This window comes from Benincasa hispida, chromosome 1, assembly GCF_027475165.1.
Source record: "Benincasa hispida cultivar pf3 chromosome 1, pf3_genome.v1.1, whole genome shotgun sequence".
Classification (NCBI taxonomy): domain Eukaryota; kingdom Viridiplantae; phylum Streptophyta; class Magnoliopsida; order Cucurbitales; family Cucurbitaceae; genus Benincasa; species Benincasa hispida.
In genome coordinates this window covers 7,037,548-7,058,396 of record NC_143478.1, presented here as the reverse complement: position 1 = coordinate 7,058,396, position 20,849 = coordinate 7,037,548, and the positions used below count along the sequence as shown (strand labels likewise).

Here is a 20,849-nt window from a genome sequence, read left to right as displayed (position 1 = left end):
TCTCAAAGATCTAGGACAGCTCAGCCAATTTCTTGATGTCCAAATCTCTTAAACACCCTCCGCCCTACATCTGCATCAAGCTCAATACATGATTGGGCTTCTCTCTAAACTAAACCTCAACCATATAAAACCTTGTCCAACCCCTGCAGTACCTGGCACCTCTCTGTCCTTGAGCATTGAAACACCCCTCTATGACCCATTTCTATATCGCAGCACGGTTGGTGCTCTCCAATACCTCACTAATACAAGACCGGACATTGCCTTCATTGTTAATAAGCTTAGCCAATTCCTCAAAGCTCCTACTGATATTCACTGGTCAGCTGTCAAATGTGTGCTTAGATATCTTGCAGGGACTCTCCACTTTGGCCTAACCATCAACTATGATACTTACCTCAATTTAACTGCCTATTCTGATGCAGATTGGGCCTCAAGTATTGATGATCGAAAATCTACAGTTGCTTATTGCCTCTATCTTGGATCGACTCTCATTTCTTGGTCATCTAAGAAACAAATGACAGTGGCTCGCTCCAGTACTGAGTCCGAGTATCGAGCTATTGCTTATGTTGCAACCAAGATCATTTGGGTGAAAAATCTGTTAACCGAGATTGGTTTCTCTCCAAAGGGTATACCTATTCTCTGGTGTGATAACATGGGTGCAGGTGCCTTAGCTGCCAACCCTGTCTTTCACGCACGAATTAAGCATATTAAAATAGATGTGCACTTCATCTGTGATCTTGTTCTCAAGATTAACTTCATGTTAGATATGTACCTTCCATAGAACAATTGGCGGACCACCTAACTAAGCCTTTACCCCTTGATATATTTGTCTACCTTCGAAGCAAGCTCGAACTAAAGGACTTACCCTCTCGCTTGAGGGGGGATGTCAAAGAAGAACAAATTGCCTCGTCAGCAGATGACAAGAAGCCATGTAGAAGCTGATATGAATGCTCTCGCTGGTGTGTATGCTCTCGCTGGTATCGCTGGTGTGTATGCTCTCGCTAGTGTGTATGCTCTCGCTGATGCTGATGTGTATGCTCTCTTAACAGCCTTTGCCATATAATTATTCTCTACCAGTTGTATAGAAGATTCGTTAGTTATTTTTTTGTTCTTATTCTAAAACCTAAGTGTATATATCTATACATCACTACCCTGTATTAGGTGTGGTGGAAAAGATTTAATATACGAAATCAAATATACAAAAAAGGGAAGAGAAATTGCTCTCCCAGTTCTTCATCTTCTGCTGCAACATTTTTATTTTTCTTCTTCAAGCTTAGCTTATACAGTTGCTTGACTCTCTCCTCCATCTCCATTACCAAATCTTTTCCATTTTTTTTCAAAACAATCTTAATGGGAAGCCCAGGGAGCCTCTCCCTCATCTAATCCCCAAACTTCTCGAAACCTAAAAGGAAATTACTGAATGAAGTACAATTTGTTAACTAAATTTCCTAAATTACTGAATGAAATAATCACTCTAATAATCGCAGATAAAGTTCAGAATTATATCAGATGCAATATGGAAAACTTGAAATGAACAAGAATAAAAAATCACATGTTGAGCAACTTTTTTACCAGCAGGAGACCAAAAGCTGTTGCTTTCGAGCGATATATCCGATGCGGCGGCGTCATTCCGAACGAAACCTTTCATGATTCCGCCATTACAAACGCCAAAGTCATAGAGAAGAAAATCGAATACCAAAAGAACAAAAAACCTAAGACAAAAACTCCCCATGGATTTGATCTCAGGGTGATTAGAAATTAGATTATGCAAACGCGTTTATGAAAACATTATGCATTTATTATAGGAAATTAATTAGTTGAGATTTCTTTCCCTTTGTAATTAATATTTTTTTTTTTCCATTTTTACGTCTAAACCATTTTCATTTTCACCCAGTGACTAGATTAATCGTTTTTTGTTTTTAAACATACCTTAGAACATTGTATTAAATATTTGAAAATATGCTAAGCAATATATGAAATATATCAAGATTTATTGTATCATAAAATATACTATAAAACATCGTATTAAAATACTTGTTTAATCAAATTCCTTTATTAATTATACCACAGTATATATCATAAACTCTATTTATATCACAATATATATCATAAGTTTCATGAAATGCCATTAAATCAAAATTAAAGTTAACCTCCCAACAATTTCAAATTAATTTTTAAATGAACAAAGGTATCAACTACAATATATAAATCACATAAATACAAGCGTGTATATCATAATATAGGAAGTCTAAATTAAATATAAAAAAAAAAAAACATATGTCACACATCATTATATCAAATAAATGAATACATATATCATGGTATATATCAAAATTCTTATATAAGCTCCAAAAGAAAGAAGAGAAGAAGTTGATATATCACGGTATATATAGAAAAAATGAAATAAAAGAGGAAGCATGCTCCTTTTGGTTTGCATGTGCAATAACCCTTCCCATCTTCATCTCTTCTTCTTCATGAAGCCCTTGCCATCGTCGCTCATCCCAATCTCTTCTTCATGAAGCCCGACACTCTTGTTCACTATCATCGCGCCTTCCATTGTAGCCATCTTGCTCGTCGTCGCTATCCTACCTATCGCCATCGGCGATCAAGTCCGTGCACTTTCACCCAACAATTTTATCCGAACCATTTTCTTATTGTACATAAATTACATGTTACACAATTTATCCTACCACACAGTTAATATTTATTATACAACAGTACCTGGTTGGTATTTCATTATTTATCATAAGAATTAGAAGTATAAATACGTTATATCATAATCATATCAGTTTTACCCCTCATCCTTGAGAGGGATGAGTATGTTTATTGGTTTGTTCTTTAAGTTTTAAAGAATTTTAGTTTTTTTCTTTTTTAAAGAAAACTGTCAAATTCTCTAGAAATTGTTGTTGTTCTCTTTTCTTTTCTCTTCATTAATTCCCTTCCTACGCCTTCCTAAAATCCTTTTTCTTTAAATATGTTTTCTCTAATTTTTAAAAATTTGTGAACAAATTTAATATCATATCATCTAACTCTCATTTATTAACTAGGAGTAAATAACATGGTAGAATTTGAACATAGGATCTCCCTACTGTGATTGTAAAAGCTTAAACTTATAGGTAAAGGTAAATTTAATTATATCATCTATTGTTTCTTTTCTTTCTCTTTATTCTTCAATCTCAACGTTTTTAAAAATCTCTATGGTTCTACCCACAACATATCTACTCCATTATTCATCAAGCAACTATCAAATTCTAAATCGTCCAACCGCTACATTTGTTGGTTGGAGATGTTAAGAGTATTTATTATTATTTGTTGTAGTTGTTTATATTAAGGAAATTATTTCAAACGGCGAAACTGTTGAAAATGTTTACAAGATATGCAAAATTTTAGAACTATCAATGATAGACGCTGATAGACACCGATAGAAGTCTATCAATATCTATCAGCATCTACCATTGATAATTTTAAAATTTTGCTATATTTTGTAAATATTTTAGTTCATTTTTTATATTTAAAAACACTCGTATTTTATGTAATAATACTATTTAATTTCTGTTTATTTCCTACATGTAAAAGTCGATCGAGACTCTTTTAATCTTGTAGTATTTAAAGATGTTTTTAATATGATTGTGAGTATGATTAGAAATCATATGAACATTACAACCTCCATCCATCTCGGTGTGTCTCAACTAAAGAAACGTTTTATTACAATTGAAAAATAAAGCCTCAATAATTGATATTTCCCACGCTCTCAAGATATAAAGCCATTATATTATGCATTTAACTAAAACCTGCCATTATCAACACCAACCATACCTTCTGCACCAGCCGCCATGGTCGACGCCACCTCCATTTTCAGATTCTCCACTTTCTCTTTCAAGCCAGATGCCTCCAAAGCTTCAAAAATCTTCTCTTTTATCTCAGCTTCCACCTTCTCAACCTCTTTCAGATTCAACCCATCCGCCATTTTCGCTTTCAATTCCTCAATCTTCCCACCAATCCCCTCCATTACTATGGCCCTCTCAATCTCTCCATTGATCTCCTCTTTCAAACGCTGCACCTTTTCTTTCACCTCCGCTGATGGTGCGGTTGCACTCTTTTTCACCACTGCAATGACTTCTAAATTTGCTGTCTTTAAGACATTAACAAGCTCTGCCTTGACTCTTTCGAGTTCTTCTATGAGGTCTTTGTCTATTGACGCTCCATTAGAGATGATATTGTCCCAAGTATCCTTCAACTGTTTCAGTTTTGCTTTTGTCTCGGATGGGATTTTGTTGTTGATCTCTGTTTTGAGTTCTTCACTTTTCTTCTTTTGCTCAATGAGATTGTTAACCATGTCAAGTTTTTCAAGCTTCTGTTTCAAATCCAGGTAGGAACCAGGCTTTGATAAGTTCTGTTTGAATTCTTGCATGATTTTGTCTACTTTTTCCTTCAGGTTTCTGCTGAGTGGTTGATTAGGAGATCCATTTGGAGCTTTGGAGAGTTCTAGCTTGAGTGATTCAAGCTTCTCTATTAAGCCCATGGAGATGAATGCATTGGTTATCTCTTTGTCAACATCTTGCTTCAGTTTCTCAATTGTTTGGACTGTGATTGGATCAGATGGGCCTTTGACTTTTAGAATCTTCTTCTTTAGATCCTCAAGTTCTGATTCTATGTCATCAGCCTTTGGCAGGCTGGTTTGAGATGGCTTCATCTTGCGTTTTCTCTGTGGATCAATGGGAACACCTTCTTGAAAACCGCCAATGTGTCGGTATTTGAGCATTCTGTGGTGGAGCAACTCTTCCGTACTCATGCTCGACAATTCCTGAATAAAATCCATTCTAACTTTTATTAGAGGGAGACTCATTAGGAAAGGAAATCACATTAGGTAACTGGAAAATGCTAGCACCTCTCCTAATCTCAAATGCTTCCATTTCCAGAAGAATAGGAAGAAAACTTTTAATTGACAAATATGTAAGAAAATTGACGCACGGGCACAATCGCTTGGTCCAAGAGCTGCAAGCCTGCGTAAGTAATTACTCAAAACCACCATGGACCAGCCTAGAGGTCAAAGGGTAGGTTGAAAGAAACAAAGGGACTTTAGGACCAGCCTAGAGGTCAAAGGGTAGGTTGAAAGAAACAAAGGGACTTTAGGATCATGGGTTCTAACTCCATGTTCGCCACCAATTTAGATGTCATGAAGAGACCAAGGGGGGCATAGGTTGGCCTATCATATTAGTCCAGGAGTCCATTAGATAGCAAATACTCGGGAACATAGCTAATATTATGGGTCCAAAATCACCCCAAAAAAATCCTAAAGGTACGTGTAAGTGGATAAACGAGAATAGGTTCTTGGAGGGTGTGAGAATAAAATAGAGTAGATTACAAATTTGATTCGAATTTAATTCCTATGGTTTTAAAAGTTAGAACTTAGTCCATGATTTGATAAAACTAACTAAATAGTCTCTATGATTTCATAAACCTCTCATAAATAGTCCCTACCATAGGGACTATTTAAGAGTATTTATCAAAACCATAAGAACTAGATTTTAACTTTCTACAGTTTCAAATGGGAAGATGTGAAAGACACTTGCCTCCATTGCCTGGATTATTGCAGATTTAATTTGTTGGGAGGACCATACAGGATCAGCATGTGCACCACCAAGAGGCTCCTGTGAGCAGAAATTATCAATATAACATGAGCAATGTCTAGGAGAAGCCATAACATCAGCTGAGTTTTATTATAAAAATGTAGGCTAAATTAAAAGTTATCGGGTCGTCTGTTCGTTTTATTAATTAGTTTATCAATTATATAGTATTTACTATTTCTTGAAGCTTCATCTATCTCACGGGCACAAACGTTGAGTTGAAACAGTGAGCAAAGCTAAGAGAAGCTGTAACACATCTCAGCGGAGTGATACACTGATAAAGAACTATTATACCTGGCCATGTTTTCTTTCATTTAGGGCAGTTATCAATTGTATAATTGCAATCGCAGCGCAACTCTTGTTTTACTTTTACACTATCATCTCTCTGACTCTACTCGTTTCATAAAGAAGGACAAGAAACCTCGTGGGGTCATACCAATAAGCAAGTTAATATTGGGCAACGAAGTTCTTTCTTTTCTTTTCTTTCTTCTTGTTCAATCATAAACTAGAAAGGAGGTGATGTCAGGCAAGAAAATGGTGCGGCCTTGACAATAAGATAAAATACTTCCAATTAAGCACTCAAGAGTGCATGGTTCACAGAGAAGTACTTACAGGGATGATACCATCAGCAATTTTGAGCCTATAATGCTCTTGAGCGGTGATCCTCAATTTCTCTGCAGCCTACACAAGTAAGAAACCTCGTGAGTTAGACAATGCTGGTCTTATTTCCAAATACGTTAAATCATCAAATCAATCAAATACCTTAGGAGCTGCTTGGGAGGATTTCCACAATATTGCAGCACAGGCTTCAGGACTGAAAAGAGAAACAGGTTCAAGAAACAAATCTATTATAGGAGCTACAAATATTATAAGAAGAGAAAATCTTGTTCTGTATTTAGTATTACTCCATCACTGACAAGGATCAAAAGGGATGAAAGTTTGCTTCAATGCAGGGTTAAATGCAGACGTGAGACCTCAAGCATCATTTACATGTAAAACTATACACCAGAAAGTTCTCTAGCTCATAAAACTTTATCGATCAGTTCTTTAACAAGTGTCTGAGCAACTAAAAGTTCAAGCATGGTTTCTATTTATTTATTGGTATTGGTATAAGAATTAAAATTATTGTACCTTGCAACATAGAAAGCAGAATTCTCCATCATGAACATTTTATTTGAACAAGCAATAGCAAGAGCTCCTCCTGAACCACCTTCACCAGTTACCACTGTTACAATGGGAACCTTTAGACCAAACATGGTCCTCAGGTTATGGGCTATTGCCTCACCCTGCAAAAATCGGAAAAGTGTTAAGCCAATACCATATTATCAAATCAACACCAAAGTTCAATTTCCATGTTGAAATGAAAAGAGTCACCCACTTGTCCAAGTTCCTCAGACTTTAGATCAGCAAATGCCCCAGGAGTGTCAACAAAAGTAAGGATAGGCAAACCATGATGATCAGCATATTTCATCATCCGTAAAGCCTTCCGATAGCTGTTTTTTCGAACAAAGGTTTTGGTTACTAATCCAATATTTACCAAAAAAAAAAAAAAAAAAATTGCTCTGATTGACTTGAGAGCCTATCCACTAAAACTTATCTCCTCACTATTATTAAGGTTCCAAACAACATAAAGTACTGGAGGGTATCTCCAAACATCTCAAACCCCTGCAATTAAGACTACCATTTGAAGTATGCTGGAGAAGAACATTAGATTCTGATGTTGAAAGACTAGGAAACATATTTCATTTGTCCTCATTCTAATCTTCCTACTTGTTGGTTTACTTATAGAGACGCTTAAGCTTACCCATGAGGTGTTGGCATTGCAAAGTTGCGAGCAATGTTCTCCTTGGTGTTCCTACCTTTCTGATGTCCTATACACATATAGCTTTTACCTTCAATGCTCCCAATGCCAGTAACAATAGCTGGATCATCATACCCAGCACGATCTCCATGGAGTTCTACCCACTGATTGAAACAAAAATGATAAAAAGTTAAACACTCAATTCCTATAAATAAGATGTAAAAAGTATAATGACTAATAGTGAGGAACCTTTTCTGTGATGTTTAATATATGATCAAGAACTGTTGGTCTGTTGGGATGTCGTGCAATTGATAATCGCTGAATTGGCGTCAAATGTGTGTACAAATCTTTAAGAGCCTAAACTTGAAACAAAGAGCAGAAAAAGCACTTAATACAGAAAGATTACAATATCAAGATAAGGCAGACCACCGAAATAATACAAGGCAGTACAACTAAACACACCATCTGATACTTGTTCTCGAGTGTACCAATTTGATCACTGAAATCTAAACCGGTTTCATCAGCCAAATTACGAATCTGAAAGAGAGAGAGAGAGAGAGTTAAACACAAAATATACCATGAGAAGCTTCAAGCTTCATAAATAGGCTTCTTCATTGAGATAAAACATTACTGAAATATTTCAATTCATGAAAATAATGTTCACAAAAACTTCCTGAATTTTTTTCAAACTCGGAGAAGGAACTTACCTCAATGATCTTTTTCTCTAAATCAACCAGAGGCTTCTCAAATGGAAGTGTGACGGGTTTTGGTTTCTCTGTCAGAGGCTTGAAGTAAGACAGATAAGTCAAATGCCCACTTTTAACGTCTGGATCCATATCATCTGGCCAAGGATAATCATGCTTCCTCCACTTTTTAACCTTTGCAGTGACACAAAATTTGTTCCTGCTCTTAATCCGGGGAAATTTTGGATCATCCAACCCTCTTCTATATGAACTTCTAAGGAGTTTACCAGCCAAAGGACCTTCTACAAAGTACAGACAAGGAAACTCCAACCAGCAATCTTTGTTTACAACGTTTCCAGATGCTAAAGATAGTGTTGTCATCTTCATGGAAAGTCAATATACTACTTCAAGTACATCCAAGAGTCCACGAGCTATATTCCTACTCTTGTGTTTCATTTCAGCAGAATAACGTGGCAAATACCATTGAAAGGATTGTTCATTATGTCCTGTCCTGAGAACAAAAAGTAACATAAATTCACAAAAATGGGAAAACAAATGATAGCATGCCATTGAGAGAGAGATAGAGAGGAAGATGCAAAGCAAGAAGTGAATCTTCGTAATGTAGCTTTACAAAGAAATGCAAGGAAATATCTTTTTCCATTAACTGGCTGACGGGAAAATTCAATCCAATGGTACTGCATGGATAAACATTAACAATACATATAAAAGATTAAATATGTAAACATTAAGAATACATATAAAAGATTAAATATGTACTTTACCTTATCAACTTATGTTTCTTAGTTTAGTGAAGGTTTAACTTGGTAATATGAATAATGCTTTCAAATTTTTGCTTAAATCATTGATTGACCCAAAAGTTGAACACAGGACCTCCCTGGCCCACCTACTACAATACCATGTTAAATTACTGATTGACCCAAAAGCTTAAGCTAATGGGTGAAGGTAGATTTAATCTTATATCATCTAAGAATAGTCGTTTATTGAGTCTCGTGATGATTTTAGAATCCATAAGTCAAGGGAGAACATTAAGAACACACACAAACATACTTTGATCGGAAGTAATGATATATCCAAGTTGCAAACAACATAGAGATTACTCGGAATAAAATAAGAAAATTTACATTTCCTCGGTTCTAATTTTTTATTCAAATCATTAATTTTCTTTCCAACATGAATGAGACTAAGTTGCATCAGTAGCATACAGTTTCTCCAATTTCGATGGATTTTTGTCATATGTGTGTGTGTGTGTGTGTGAGATTAACTCTTCTCTAACCTATTTGCACAGCCTTTGTGAATTTAGTTATAATTTAACAGTAATAGTCTTTTCCATTTTTTCCCCAATCGTTATTGCCATATTTCTCCCTATTTCTTTAGAACTTTCATGCAATCTCTATAGTACTGATACTCAAAACTAAACAAACACTTCTACAATTCTAAATCACGATATTCTCCGTTCAGAGTTCATAGAAAGATGGTATTGAGGCTCTACAAACATAACTTTCTCTAACAAATTCTGTGTAATTATTTAGTCCAAGTAGAGAAAACACAAAAAAAAAATAATAATAATTAAATTAAATTTTTTTTTAAAAAAAAAAAACAGATAAAATTATCAAAATCTCGAAGCCCAAAACCCATGTTTGAGAACAAGAACTCTTTTGATTAGTTTCAATAGAATATGCTGAATATAAGAAACATGAAGGGAAATTAACTGAGATTTTCTCAGGAACCAAACTGAAAATCAACAGGAAAAAGAAGAAGAATACCTGAGATGGGTACATTTGGATTTTACTGAAGAATCTGCAGAAAGCTGGAAGGAAAACAAATGGGATTTTTCAGACTGAAAATTGGCAGTGGAAGAATTGCAGTTCTTTTGCCTTTCGGTTCTGGACGAATCCGAGTGAAAGAAAGAAACGCCATGTGGGGAGGATGAGAGCGCGTGGTTTCACATGCGACGTTGGGTGTGATGGCAAATTGCGATTGGTTCGTGTATTGAACGCGAATTTTGGTCATTAACTTTAATTTTGACAATTGTTGAAGATGGACAGGTCATCACAAATGTGGATAACTTTCCCCCCAAAATGGGGTCCACCTGGATTTATAATCCTCATTCCATCAAACGTGTCTGGCTCCTTTTTCTACTTTCTTTTTCTCTCTTTCTAGTTTCTGTAGCCACTCGAAATTGGTGCTCTTGTGCAATTTTATGAGAGTTTCGGGGTCACTTTGGAATTATAGTGAACTCGGTGGTTTATTGGAAAATTTTTAAGTATCTGATTAAAGATGTTTACCGGACTGGGCGGGACTAAGCTCCCATTCCTACTCTTCATTTCATTTTTCACTCTCGCATAATTTTTCTTTTTCTTTTTTTCAATAAATTACTTTAAATAACTATTATTTAAAAAAATATATAGTTAAATAGTTAAATTTCTTACTAATTTTTAATAGGATTAATTCTATTCAAATAATTTAAATTTAGAGAAAAACATATTCTAAATATAATATTTATATAATAATAAATATATATGTAAAAGGTTTAATATTAATTATTCGTTAAGGAGTAATACATAAATGTAAAATGTTTTAATCACCACATTCACATTATTGAATTTGGATGAAAAAAGTTAAAGATATCTCATGAGTATCAGTGCTGCCAATGCCATTTAAAAATGATGTCAAATGTAGCAATATTAAAGGATTATTAAAACAAAAAGGGAAAAAAATGTAAAGATATAAATGGAAGGAGTGAATGTTGTCGGGATTATAGATGTTAATTTTCACCACACGATTTTCCATTAGGAGGAGAATAAGGGAGGAAGTGGGAGAAAAAAAAATTGTAGGTTAAATGGGGACAAGGATGGGGAATGCTCCGTCTCCGTCCTCACTTTCACCCCATTTGCTTTCTTTTATTCTGTTACAATAATTATTGTTGTGTTGTTGTTGTTGTTATTATATAAATATTATATTTAAATGTCTTTGGTGTACGTCTCTAGTGCATATAATTCGATGAGTCTATCATTTCAATCCAAACTCAGAGCCTCCATCGATTGATGGTGCTTATCAGCTTCATCATATTGACAATACGACTAGTACTATAAAAGCAGTCGAGGTACTCTTTTTCCAATTGTTTCTAGCTGTCAATCACTTCTAGCTTTATATCAGTATACCAATTGAAATCATTTCCTTTCAAGGTATAGACGAATTGCTTGACTAGCTGGTCTCCTCTGGTTTCTGCATTTTCGCATATTTCAATGAAGTGAGCAATATGTTATTTCGGATTGCTCTTTCCATCAAACTGTTGGAATTTTGGAGGTCGGTACCCAGCTGGCATGCTCAAGTAATCAATTCTCTTGGTGTATGACTTAAGTATATAAAATAAGTTTGCAACAGTTCTCCATACTGAGCCCTTATGGAGTTCGTAATCATATCCTGCAGTTGTTGAATGATAGAAAGGCGATAGAGGTGGATTGTTGCGACTAACTTTCCTGCAAAACAATTTTTCCTTTGTCATTGTCTTTGGCCGTTGGAGTTTGACTTGTTTCAACCGTTTATGCTTGCATTTGACCTTTTAAGGTAACAATTTCATAATCTCACTTCTCAACAGCTTTCATTAAGAGATTTATCTTCCTCTCCATCTCTGCCATGGCCGACTCAGTCACTATGTTAGCCATCATGATAGACATTACATCAAAGTGTGATTCTTCATTTGATTGATCAAAAGCATGAGCATAGTTATCGAATAAGAGATTTTCTCTGATGAAGTTCCTGTCTTTAGGAGATTCCATCAATTGTTCCCAGATTTTCTTTGTGAGGACAAAACCTTGTTCTTGTTTCTACATAATATCCTTTGAATGACTGCGGGTGACAAGTCCAGTGTAAGCGTCACTCGCGACGGTAACTTTGGATGCGACTTTCTTTGGTGCCATTTGTTGATCAGATTTGGATGGCGAGATAGAAATGAGAGGTAGAGATGTCCCACTGGACATGCCAATTTATCTGCATGAGGTTTCGGGATAAACTTGCTTCGTGGAATTTAAACTTTTGTATTTATATTATTTTAGTATAGTAGGTACAATCTCTATATATAATCATTTGATGCTTTCAAAATAAACTTTAATCTTTAAGCTGGTTGATCTTTTTGGATGATCAACCTTTGGGTTTGTTAATCTTTTTGGATGATCTGCCTTTGAGCTTGTTATCTTATTGGATGAGCGACCTTTGGGCTTGATGAACTTCTTAGATGGTTGACATTTGGATTTGATGATCTTCTTGGACGATCGACCTTTGGATTCTTGGATGATCAGCCTTTAGGCTTGATGATCTTCTTGGAGGATCAGTATTCACACCAGCTTATGGAGAACTGTATTTTGTCGAGATAAACTTTTGTTGATATAAATTTGATACGAACGTGGTTCGATCTCTAGTACTTGATCCTCTTATTCTCTCGATTTAATGCGTATGCTTGATGTATGGAAGCGGAGCGTGTGGATGTTCTCGAAGTTGGAGTATTTGAAGAATGCTTGTATCTTCAAAGGACTCCAGTCTTCAAATACGGTCAGCTTCATGAGTCAAAAAGTATTATGATTGTAAAGAATTCCCTCTAGGCTCTATGGAGGGTAGAATTGTCAACTCCCACAAATAAAGAGAGCTCCTCAAGAGTTCTCTGGTGCAGTTGGTTGGTCCATGGGCCCAATTAGTTGGACTTGGACCTATTTGGCATTTTGGCTGAATTAAGCCAATTTTTAGGCTCAACTGGACTTAAGCCCAAATTATAATATCAAATTGGGCCAAATTAATTTCATTTAATCCAATGCTTGTGATGAAGACACGTGATATCATCGGAATTCGAAAATTTATGTATTCAACTTTAATTTTGGGGACACGTGTCAACTTTTAATTTGTCCCAAATTCAATCATTTGGAATTTCACCATTAATTTAGTAAATGACGTGGCAATTTGTGATTGATCCAAAATTTCAATTTCAACAATAGTATTTTATAATTGTAATTATTTTTAAAATCAAGTAAATTATTAAAGGGTCCAAACATGGTTTTCTTTAACAAACAATGAATACTATTGATAGGTAAAATTAATTAGGGTCAAATTAATTAATTAAACTATTTATTAAGGCTACAAAAAATAGTATTAAACAAAAAGTAAAAGAAGAAGTAATTATATTACTCATTTACTCAATGTTGAATAACAAAAACCTGATCTTATTTAATGTGTAATGAATACTTCATTGACCATACTGAAATATGCAATAAATAATTAAAGGCATAAATCTTATTTTGGTTCTTGGATCTTGAATAATATTTCTTTTGTCCTTAAATTTTTAAAAATGTATGTTTTAGTCCATGAACTTTGAATATTATTTTATTTTGGTCCCTGAACTTTAAAAAATGTTCATTGTAGTCCTTAAACTTTTAAAATGTGCTTATTTTGATTCGTGATATATTAAGATTTTGTTAACTCTTTAATAAAATCACAAAGTGACTTATATTTTTGGACGACTAAGCTACCAAATGAGTTAGCTATACTAAAAAATCAAAAGTTTCAATTTTGAATAAGGTGGAAAATGGGGGGAATCTAGAAGGTATTTTTAGTTTAAAATTTTGGTAGTTCAGTATTTTTGTGTGTTGGTTATTGGCATTTTACTTCATCTCCATCTTACTCGATTTATGTAGAGCCTAATCATCCAAATTTTGAATTCTAACTCAGCCCACAGGAAAAGGTTTTAGATCATGTAATACGTTTAAGCGTGCCTTTCTGGATCGCAAAAGCCAATAACCAAAACTGTTATCCCATTAAAATATAATGGATTTTCAGTAGAGAAGTGTCTAGCTATTGGAAAGACTTTTCGCTTTCCAACCTATGAGCTTCTCTTGGACCTTTTTTAAAGAAGGGGCAGGCAATGATAAGAGGTCATTCTACTTTTAGTGACACGTGTGGAAGGAAAAACTTTGTTTTGCCGACAAGCATAAGAAAGAAACCCCCATATATTGATGTTAATCCATTAGTTCTAGCTTGAAGTTTGTCGTTAGTTGTCTCGAAGTTAGCTGTTTGTTATGAATAACTTTGTTTGTTATTAGCATTTCTCATTAGACATCTTGCTTGAAGCTCTATTTCCGTGTCGATGATTTTAAAGGTAAAAGAGAAGCAATGAGTTTCTCATTAAAGTTAGTAAACATAGATCTAATAGTTAGACAACATAAGAATAAAGAAGAGTTATAGGTGTAATATTTGTATTTTCTCTTTCTATTTATTCTATTTCCCAGTAACAACAATTGGGAAAAGAGTTGTATCATCAGTTTCAGAGTTGATGCGTAACGTCATAGAACATTTCTTCTTCTTGCTCTATCCTCCTTTCTATTTCTAAGAGTTTGTTTCGAGTTCAGAGTTAGTGTTAGTATGCAGTTAGTAAGCTTTCCCGATGTAGAGTGATTTATTATAACTGTAACATCAATGGGACAAAAATACAAGCTTCCTCATATTTTTGTTGAAGACTTAACATAATTTTAATAGTAGAGACTAAAATAAACACTTTTGAAAAGTTTAAAGACTAAAACAAACGTTTTTTAAAAAATTTAGGGACCAAACTAAAACAAGATTCAAAGTTCAAAAATTAAAATAGGATTTAAACCATAATTAAACTTACACCTTGTTAGGTGACGTGTTTTTTGTTTTGTTTTTTCTCTCTTGTTTACTTGGGTCATTTAAAAATTAAAAAAAAAATAATGCGATCAAAGTAGATAACAAAACAAATAGATTAATAAATGAAATTAGTGTATGTAACCTTAATTTTCAAAAATCAATAACCAAATAATTATCACACGTGACCTTAATTTTATGTGTTTAAAAATTATATTTATTGTCTCACATGCTTTATTTCTCATCTGTCATCTCACAAAGAATCATTTGAATCATATTAGCCCAATTTTAAAACTAAATAAAAAATTTTAAATCTACTTTTTTAGGCTCTGTGTGGTAACACTTTCGTTTTTATTTCCATTTTGAAAATTAAACATATTTCTTCCCCATTTCTTATAATGATTTGCATATTTCTTAAGTACAATTGGCTGAATTCTTAGCCAAACTCCAAAAACAAAATAAGTTTTTAAAAGCTAGTTTTTTTAGTTTTCAAATTTTGGCTTGGTTTTTTAAACCATCGGTAGAAAGTAAATTACAAATAAAAAATTTGGAGGTGAAAGTAGTGCTTATAAGTTTAATTTTGAAAAATAAAAACAAAGAACCAAATGGTTACCAAATAGCCATAGTTTTTAAAACCTATATTGATTTCTGAAAACATCAGTAAAAAGTTTAAAAAAAAAAAAAATCAAAGAAATTCCTATTGAAGTAGAGTAGGGTTGACAAAAAACCCCACCACAACTGGATCAGGTCGGAGAATCCTTGGTTTAATCGGGAATGGGTAAAACCGGGGACCATTTCAAGGTCCCATCTTGGGACAGGATGGGGATGGAAGGGAATCCCGACCCTGATTATTATTTTTTCTAGATCATACATGCATACATATACACACATATACATACATATATTATCTAGATATATGTATGTATATGCATGTATGTATATATATACTATCAAGAAATGCGTGTAATGCACATAAAAATCTTAATGTTTTAATTCAATTTTGTAAGAAAGAGTAACTTTTTGCATATAATAAATAAACATTATATAGTTTTGTTTTAATGTTGATTATTATCTTTATATTTTTAATTTTTTTTTTTTTTTTGCAAAGTAAAACAACAAACTGATTTTTTTTTTCCTTTTGCAAAATTGTAATTTTAACATTTGTGCAAATATTTATTATCAAGAAAAAAACACATTTTTATTTATTATTTTTTTATATATAAAAAAAAATCTGTCTTCTTATCTTATTTAAAAAATGTTTGCTACTTTAGAAAAAAAAATTATCCTCATTCTCAAAGTGTTTTTGATTGTATATGACTTAATAGGATAGTATTAACTTTTTTTAATACTAATTATAAAACTAAATAACACAACACACACAACAAAAAAATTAATAAAACTATATAAGATTATTCGATTTTATTAATTTAAAGAAAATTAAAAAAGAGTTCATTAACATATATATATAATAGTTCTAAGAATGTAATACTTAAAAATGAAAAGATTAAATCCATTTTTATCAATTACCTATTCCATTTTCACCTCTACATATATCTTTCTTCCATTCAGCTTCTTTATCTCTTTTTCTCTATTTCTCATTAATTTTTTTATAGTCGGGATTGGAGGAACAATTAACCTAAAATTATAAGATTCTCTTAATAGAGAAGTGGGCCCTTTTAAAATTATGATCGAAATTGAATGAATTTTTACACTAATTCTATATTTTTCTCAACTTATGCCTTCATTTTACACTATTATCTAATTTTCTCAAACATCTCTATATATCTCACTTCCCTATTTTTTTCTTTATTTTTTCGTGGGTCTCATGATTTTTTCCCTCATCTCAACTAATTACTCTCTCATTCTTTTTAATATAAATTCAAAATAAACTTTTCCCAAATTGTGATGGAAAAAAACAATAAACATATTTATAACTATATAGTCCCTAATTTGAACTCATTATTGACACAAAAATCCATAATTCTAATTCAAGTTTGAAACAAATAGGATACCCTGATTTGACAAAAATAAACCCATCTTCATCTAAATAAAGTACAAAGGATATGACCAAATAATTAAGCACTTACATTTTCTTCTTGGGATTTTTTCTTTTTTCTTTTCTTTTTTCTTTTCTTTTTTCTTTTCTTTTTTCTTTTCTTCTTCTTCTTCTTCTTCTTCTTTTTTTTTTTTTGAGAAGCTACTTAATAATATATAAAGAACTCACAACAATTTGAATAAAAAGTTTATAGAATTATATATCAAAATAGTAAATACAAAGGTTAAAAAAAATGTAGGATAGATAGTTACTATTATATTGAAGAGGAAGTAGATTATCCACTAAATTGCCCTTTTTAAGTCTGTGGCCTCTCTGCACCTGATTTAATACATGAAATGAATATGTTAATCAATTGATTGAACATGCATGTACAAGTTCTTAATCCAAAATTCAAGACCAAAACATGACGACGATATCTTTTAGAGTCGTGTTTAGAGGAGTAAAATACATCTATATTGAAGATACAAAATAGAAATCTAACCATTATTATTTTATGAATGAATAAAAGAAACAAAAAAAATGTATATAAATAGAAAAAATTAGAGATTTCTAAGCATAACTAACTCATGAATATATAAAAAAACTTAAAGAAAAAATATCATCAAAATTTATCTAAAAAAAACAATTTTATTAAAAAATTGCATTTCTATAAATAAAAACAAGTCAAATCAACCCAACTATAACACGATGAGATATCTCAGGAGGAAAAAATCTTTGATAAGGGGGTTGGAATCGAGCAGAGGGTGGCCATCGATTCTAGGGTAAGTGAATTTGATGACGATAGTGGATGATTCAAATTGGGAATAAAAAATGAAATTTAAAACAATATTTGAGAGACAAACCGATGGAATTGAATAATTGGATTGGTAGGTTATGGAAAAAGAATGAATAGAAACATGGAAGAAAAGCACCTTTCTCAACTACAGTTGGTACTTAAATCTTTTAAAGATAGTTTACAATGGTAGCAAGCAACCTCCTCCTCTGTTAGCGAGAGCGCCAACATTGTCTCCGATCAAAATTGAAAATTCGAAAAGAAAAAAAGATTAAAATCCTAAAAATTTTCGATAAAAAAAACAAAAAAAGACTCATGAGACCAAAAGAATTGAAGGCCCCTCCCATTGTTAAAATAAATTGGAATTAATAATTCAAAGAAACAAAAGTGAATAAGAGTAAGAACCTTTACTTTTTAAAAATCTTAAACAACGTTGTTGGAATCCGACAACTTCTCAAAGAAGAAATCACAATGCCAAAATTATTATTATGAAACTCCTCTTCTATCAAAAAAAATTAGTTATGCGATGAAAGTGTATGAGAAAAGATGTCAATACCTCAAAGAAACAATTATATATTTATGTCAAAAGGTGTGAAGACCTCAAACAACAATCATGTGAAGATATACTAAAGGGCAAAGTGCTAATTATTTTTTAAAAAAAGGGGAAAATAATTTTTTTAGTCCTCAAGTTTCTTTGTAATAAGTGCGTTTGGTCCCTGAAGTTTCAAATTAGTCATTTTAGTCTCTAAGTTTTCAATAATATGTTTAAAAGGTCCTATTCTTTAACAAAATTGTTTAAATTAACGGATTTGTCCAAGTAGATTATTTAAATGTTGACGTGGCTTGCTGACTAAGTTGATGCTTTGGATTTAAATTTATCTTGTGAAGTAACTTCACGAGAAATAAACTCAACTTCATGTCATTTCTATCTTTTGTCTTGTGAAGTTTGTCTCATGAAGTTATTTCATAAGACGAACTTCATTTATATCTTTTGTCTCATGAAATTGAGTTTGTTGAGTTCATTTCTCGTGAAGTTCATCTCTTGAAGTTTGTTTCATGAAGTAACTTCACAAGACAAAAGATAGAAATGAAGTTCGTTGAGTTCATTTCTCGTGAAGTTCATTTCGTGAAGAGACGAACTTCACGAGACAAAATGACAAAAGACATAAATGACGTGAAATTGAGTTTATTTCTCGTGAAGTTCGTCGCGTGAAGTTATCTCATGGGATGAATTTCATGAGACAAATTTAAATATAAATCATCAACTTAGTCAACAAATCACATCAGCATTTAAATAAACTACTTAGACAAATCTATTAATTTAAACATTTATGTTAACAAAGAGGACCTTTTAAACCAATTATTAAAAACTCAGGGACTAAAATGACTAATTTAAAACTTCAAGGATCAAACGCACCTATTTAAGAAAACTCGAGGACTAAAAATTTTTCCCCAAAAAAACGTAAGGGTAGAAAAAGAAGACAAAGATTCTCCCTTTTTTGCCCATTTAATATATAGAATATATATATATAATTAAATAATTTTATAATATAAAGTACTAGCCCAAGCCCAACTAAACAATTTGACTCCAAGCCCAAATCCCATTAAGTTTGGAAACCTAATCTCAGATTCTCATCCCTTCTTCTTTTTCGTTTTCACCGTCCATTTTCATCTTTCACATTTTTCACCTTTCACAATAGAAGAACACGTACACACTGCCAGCCCTCTGCCTCTCACGTTCATATCTCTGAACACTCTGCTGCCGTCGAAGTCCTGGTTTGTCGTCTACCGTCGAACACGCTGAAGCCGAAGTCTCTGTCGTCTATCGTCGAGCACACCCTGCTGCCTTCAATTCAGATCAGATCTATACCGTCGAGACTCCCGCCGTTAACTTTTCATCTAAACACAAGTGGGTCTTCTTATTAATTTACCTTTAACAATCTCTTTACTCTTAATTCTGGAGAAGATTTATTGTGAGAGATTTTTTTGTTAGTTTCAAGATGGGTAAATTTGTATTTATTATTGCGATCCACTAACTAAAAGATTGTCACCAAAGACATTTAATGTACATGTCGAATGCATGAGCATTAATGGATATCATTATTGATATTATGATTATGATATCTGACACTCATTTATTTATTATTTTTGATTTTATCTTTTTCTTATGATCCGTATATACGTAAATGAATTACGTGAATTAAACTGCACATTGTCTTTGATAAAAAAGACTTATGGTTGGACCATTATGGTTATCTTTATCATAGATCATGTTAAATGAAGAACTAATTTTGGTATACATGGAAGGGAGTATATTAATGCAATGATGTCACGACCCCTTAATAGTTTCTTTGACTTGACATTGATATCATGATATGAAAATAAAAATTTTATATTATTTATGATCGAATATGGTAAATAATGTCAAATGGGCCAAATGGGAGAATGTTAGATTTATTTTAAATTTATATTATTAACTCTAGGAATTGGTTCTCTCTCAACCTCACAATGTAGTTCTTTTCTCCTCATTAGAAGACCATTATCATGAATCAAGAAATGTTATTCTAACTAACGTTATTGTAAAAATCGATTTAAGATCTTGATATTTATTATTTTAAAGTATTTACCCTGTTTGTGGTTATTGTGTTCATATAAAAACCAAACACTATGGTGAGTTACAAAATTAAGATTTTATTACTTTTTAAAATGTTCATTCACTTCTATTTCACTCATAAGTTACCAATTTTTTTTTTTTTTTTTTTTAAAAAAGATCGGGGATGGATCCCTGCAAGATCCATTTCCCGTGATGGGAATTCCAGTCCCCATTTTCAATAGGGACGGGGTTGAGAAATGCCCCCATCCTGACCTGATTGTCAACCCTGCCCCCATCCTGACCTGATTGTCAACCCTAATGTAGAGTATAAATAGTTGCTTCATAAGCCATTCTAAATAATGATGATAATAATAACCGACTTTATAGGCTCTTAAATTATTTTTAAGATTAAAAACCATTTTGGTAGTTATAAATTGAGACTTGTTCAATTTTTAAACCCTATTACTAGTTTATCGTCGAATTATAATAATAAAAAAATTGTTATTTATTAATATTTTTTTTTCTAAATTTTGAAAAAAAAATATTTACATGTATTTTTTCCATAAAAATTATTATTATTATTCCACCAATTTCGATAAAAATTAACTCCGATAGATTAAATTTGAGACTAGCACTAGCATTGTAATTGACCAT

At 32.7% G+C, this 20,849-nt stretch overlaps 1 protein-coding gene across 3 annotated transcripts; it reads right to left on the bottom strand.

Moving 5' to 3' along the window:
* Positions 1–3,597: 3,597 nt before the first annotated feature.
* On the bottom strand, positions 3,598–10,323 carry LOC120082850 (acetyl-coenzyme A carboxylase carboxyl transferase subunit alpha, chloroplastic-like). Of its 3 annotated transcripts, XM_039038200.2 has the most exons (12): positions 9,893–10,041; positions 8,740–8,803; positions 8,133–8,619; positions 7,888–7,962; positions 7,675–7,782; positions 7,429–7,589; positions 7,003–7,117; positions 6,756–6,910; positions 6,387–6,438; positions 6,237–6,305; positions 5,571–5,648; positions 3,598–4,801 (listed from the first exon to the last, which is right to left on the bottom strand). In XM_039038200.2, the coding sequence occupies exons 3-12, from the start codon at positions 8,493–8,495 to the stop codon at positions 3,782–3,784; spliced, it is 2,196 nt and encodes a 731-aa protein (XP_038894128.1). In that variant the 5' UTR covers positions 8,496–8,619; positions 8,740–8,803; positions 9,893–10,041; the 3' UTR covers positions 3,598–3,781. The 3 variants fall into 3 exon arrangements, with proteins under 3 accessions (XP_038894128.1, XP_038894120.1, XP_038894136.1); XM_039038192.2 differs by lacking the exon at positions 8,740–8,803 and having other exon boundaries at positions 9,893–10,323; XM_039038208.1 differs by lacking the exon at positions 8,740–8,803 and having other exon boundaries at positions 8,133–8,614; positions 9,893–10,044.
* Between the last annotated feature and the right edge of the window lie 10,526 nt (positions 10,324–20,849).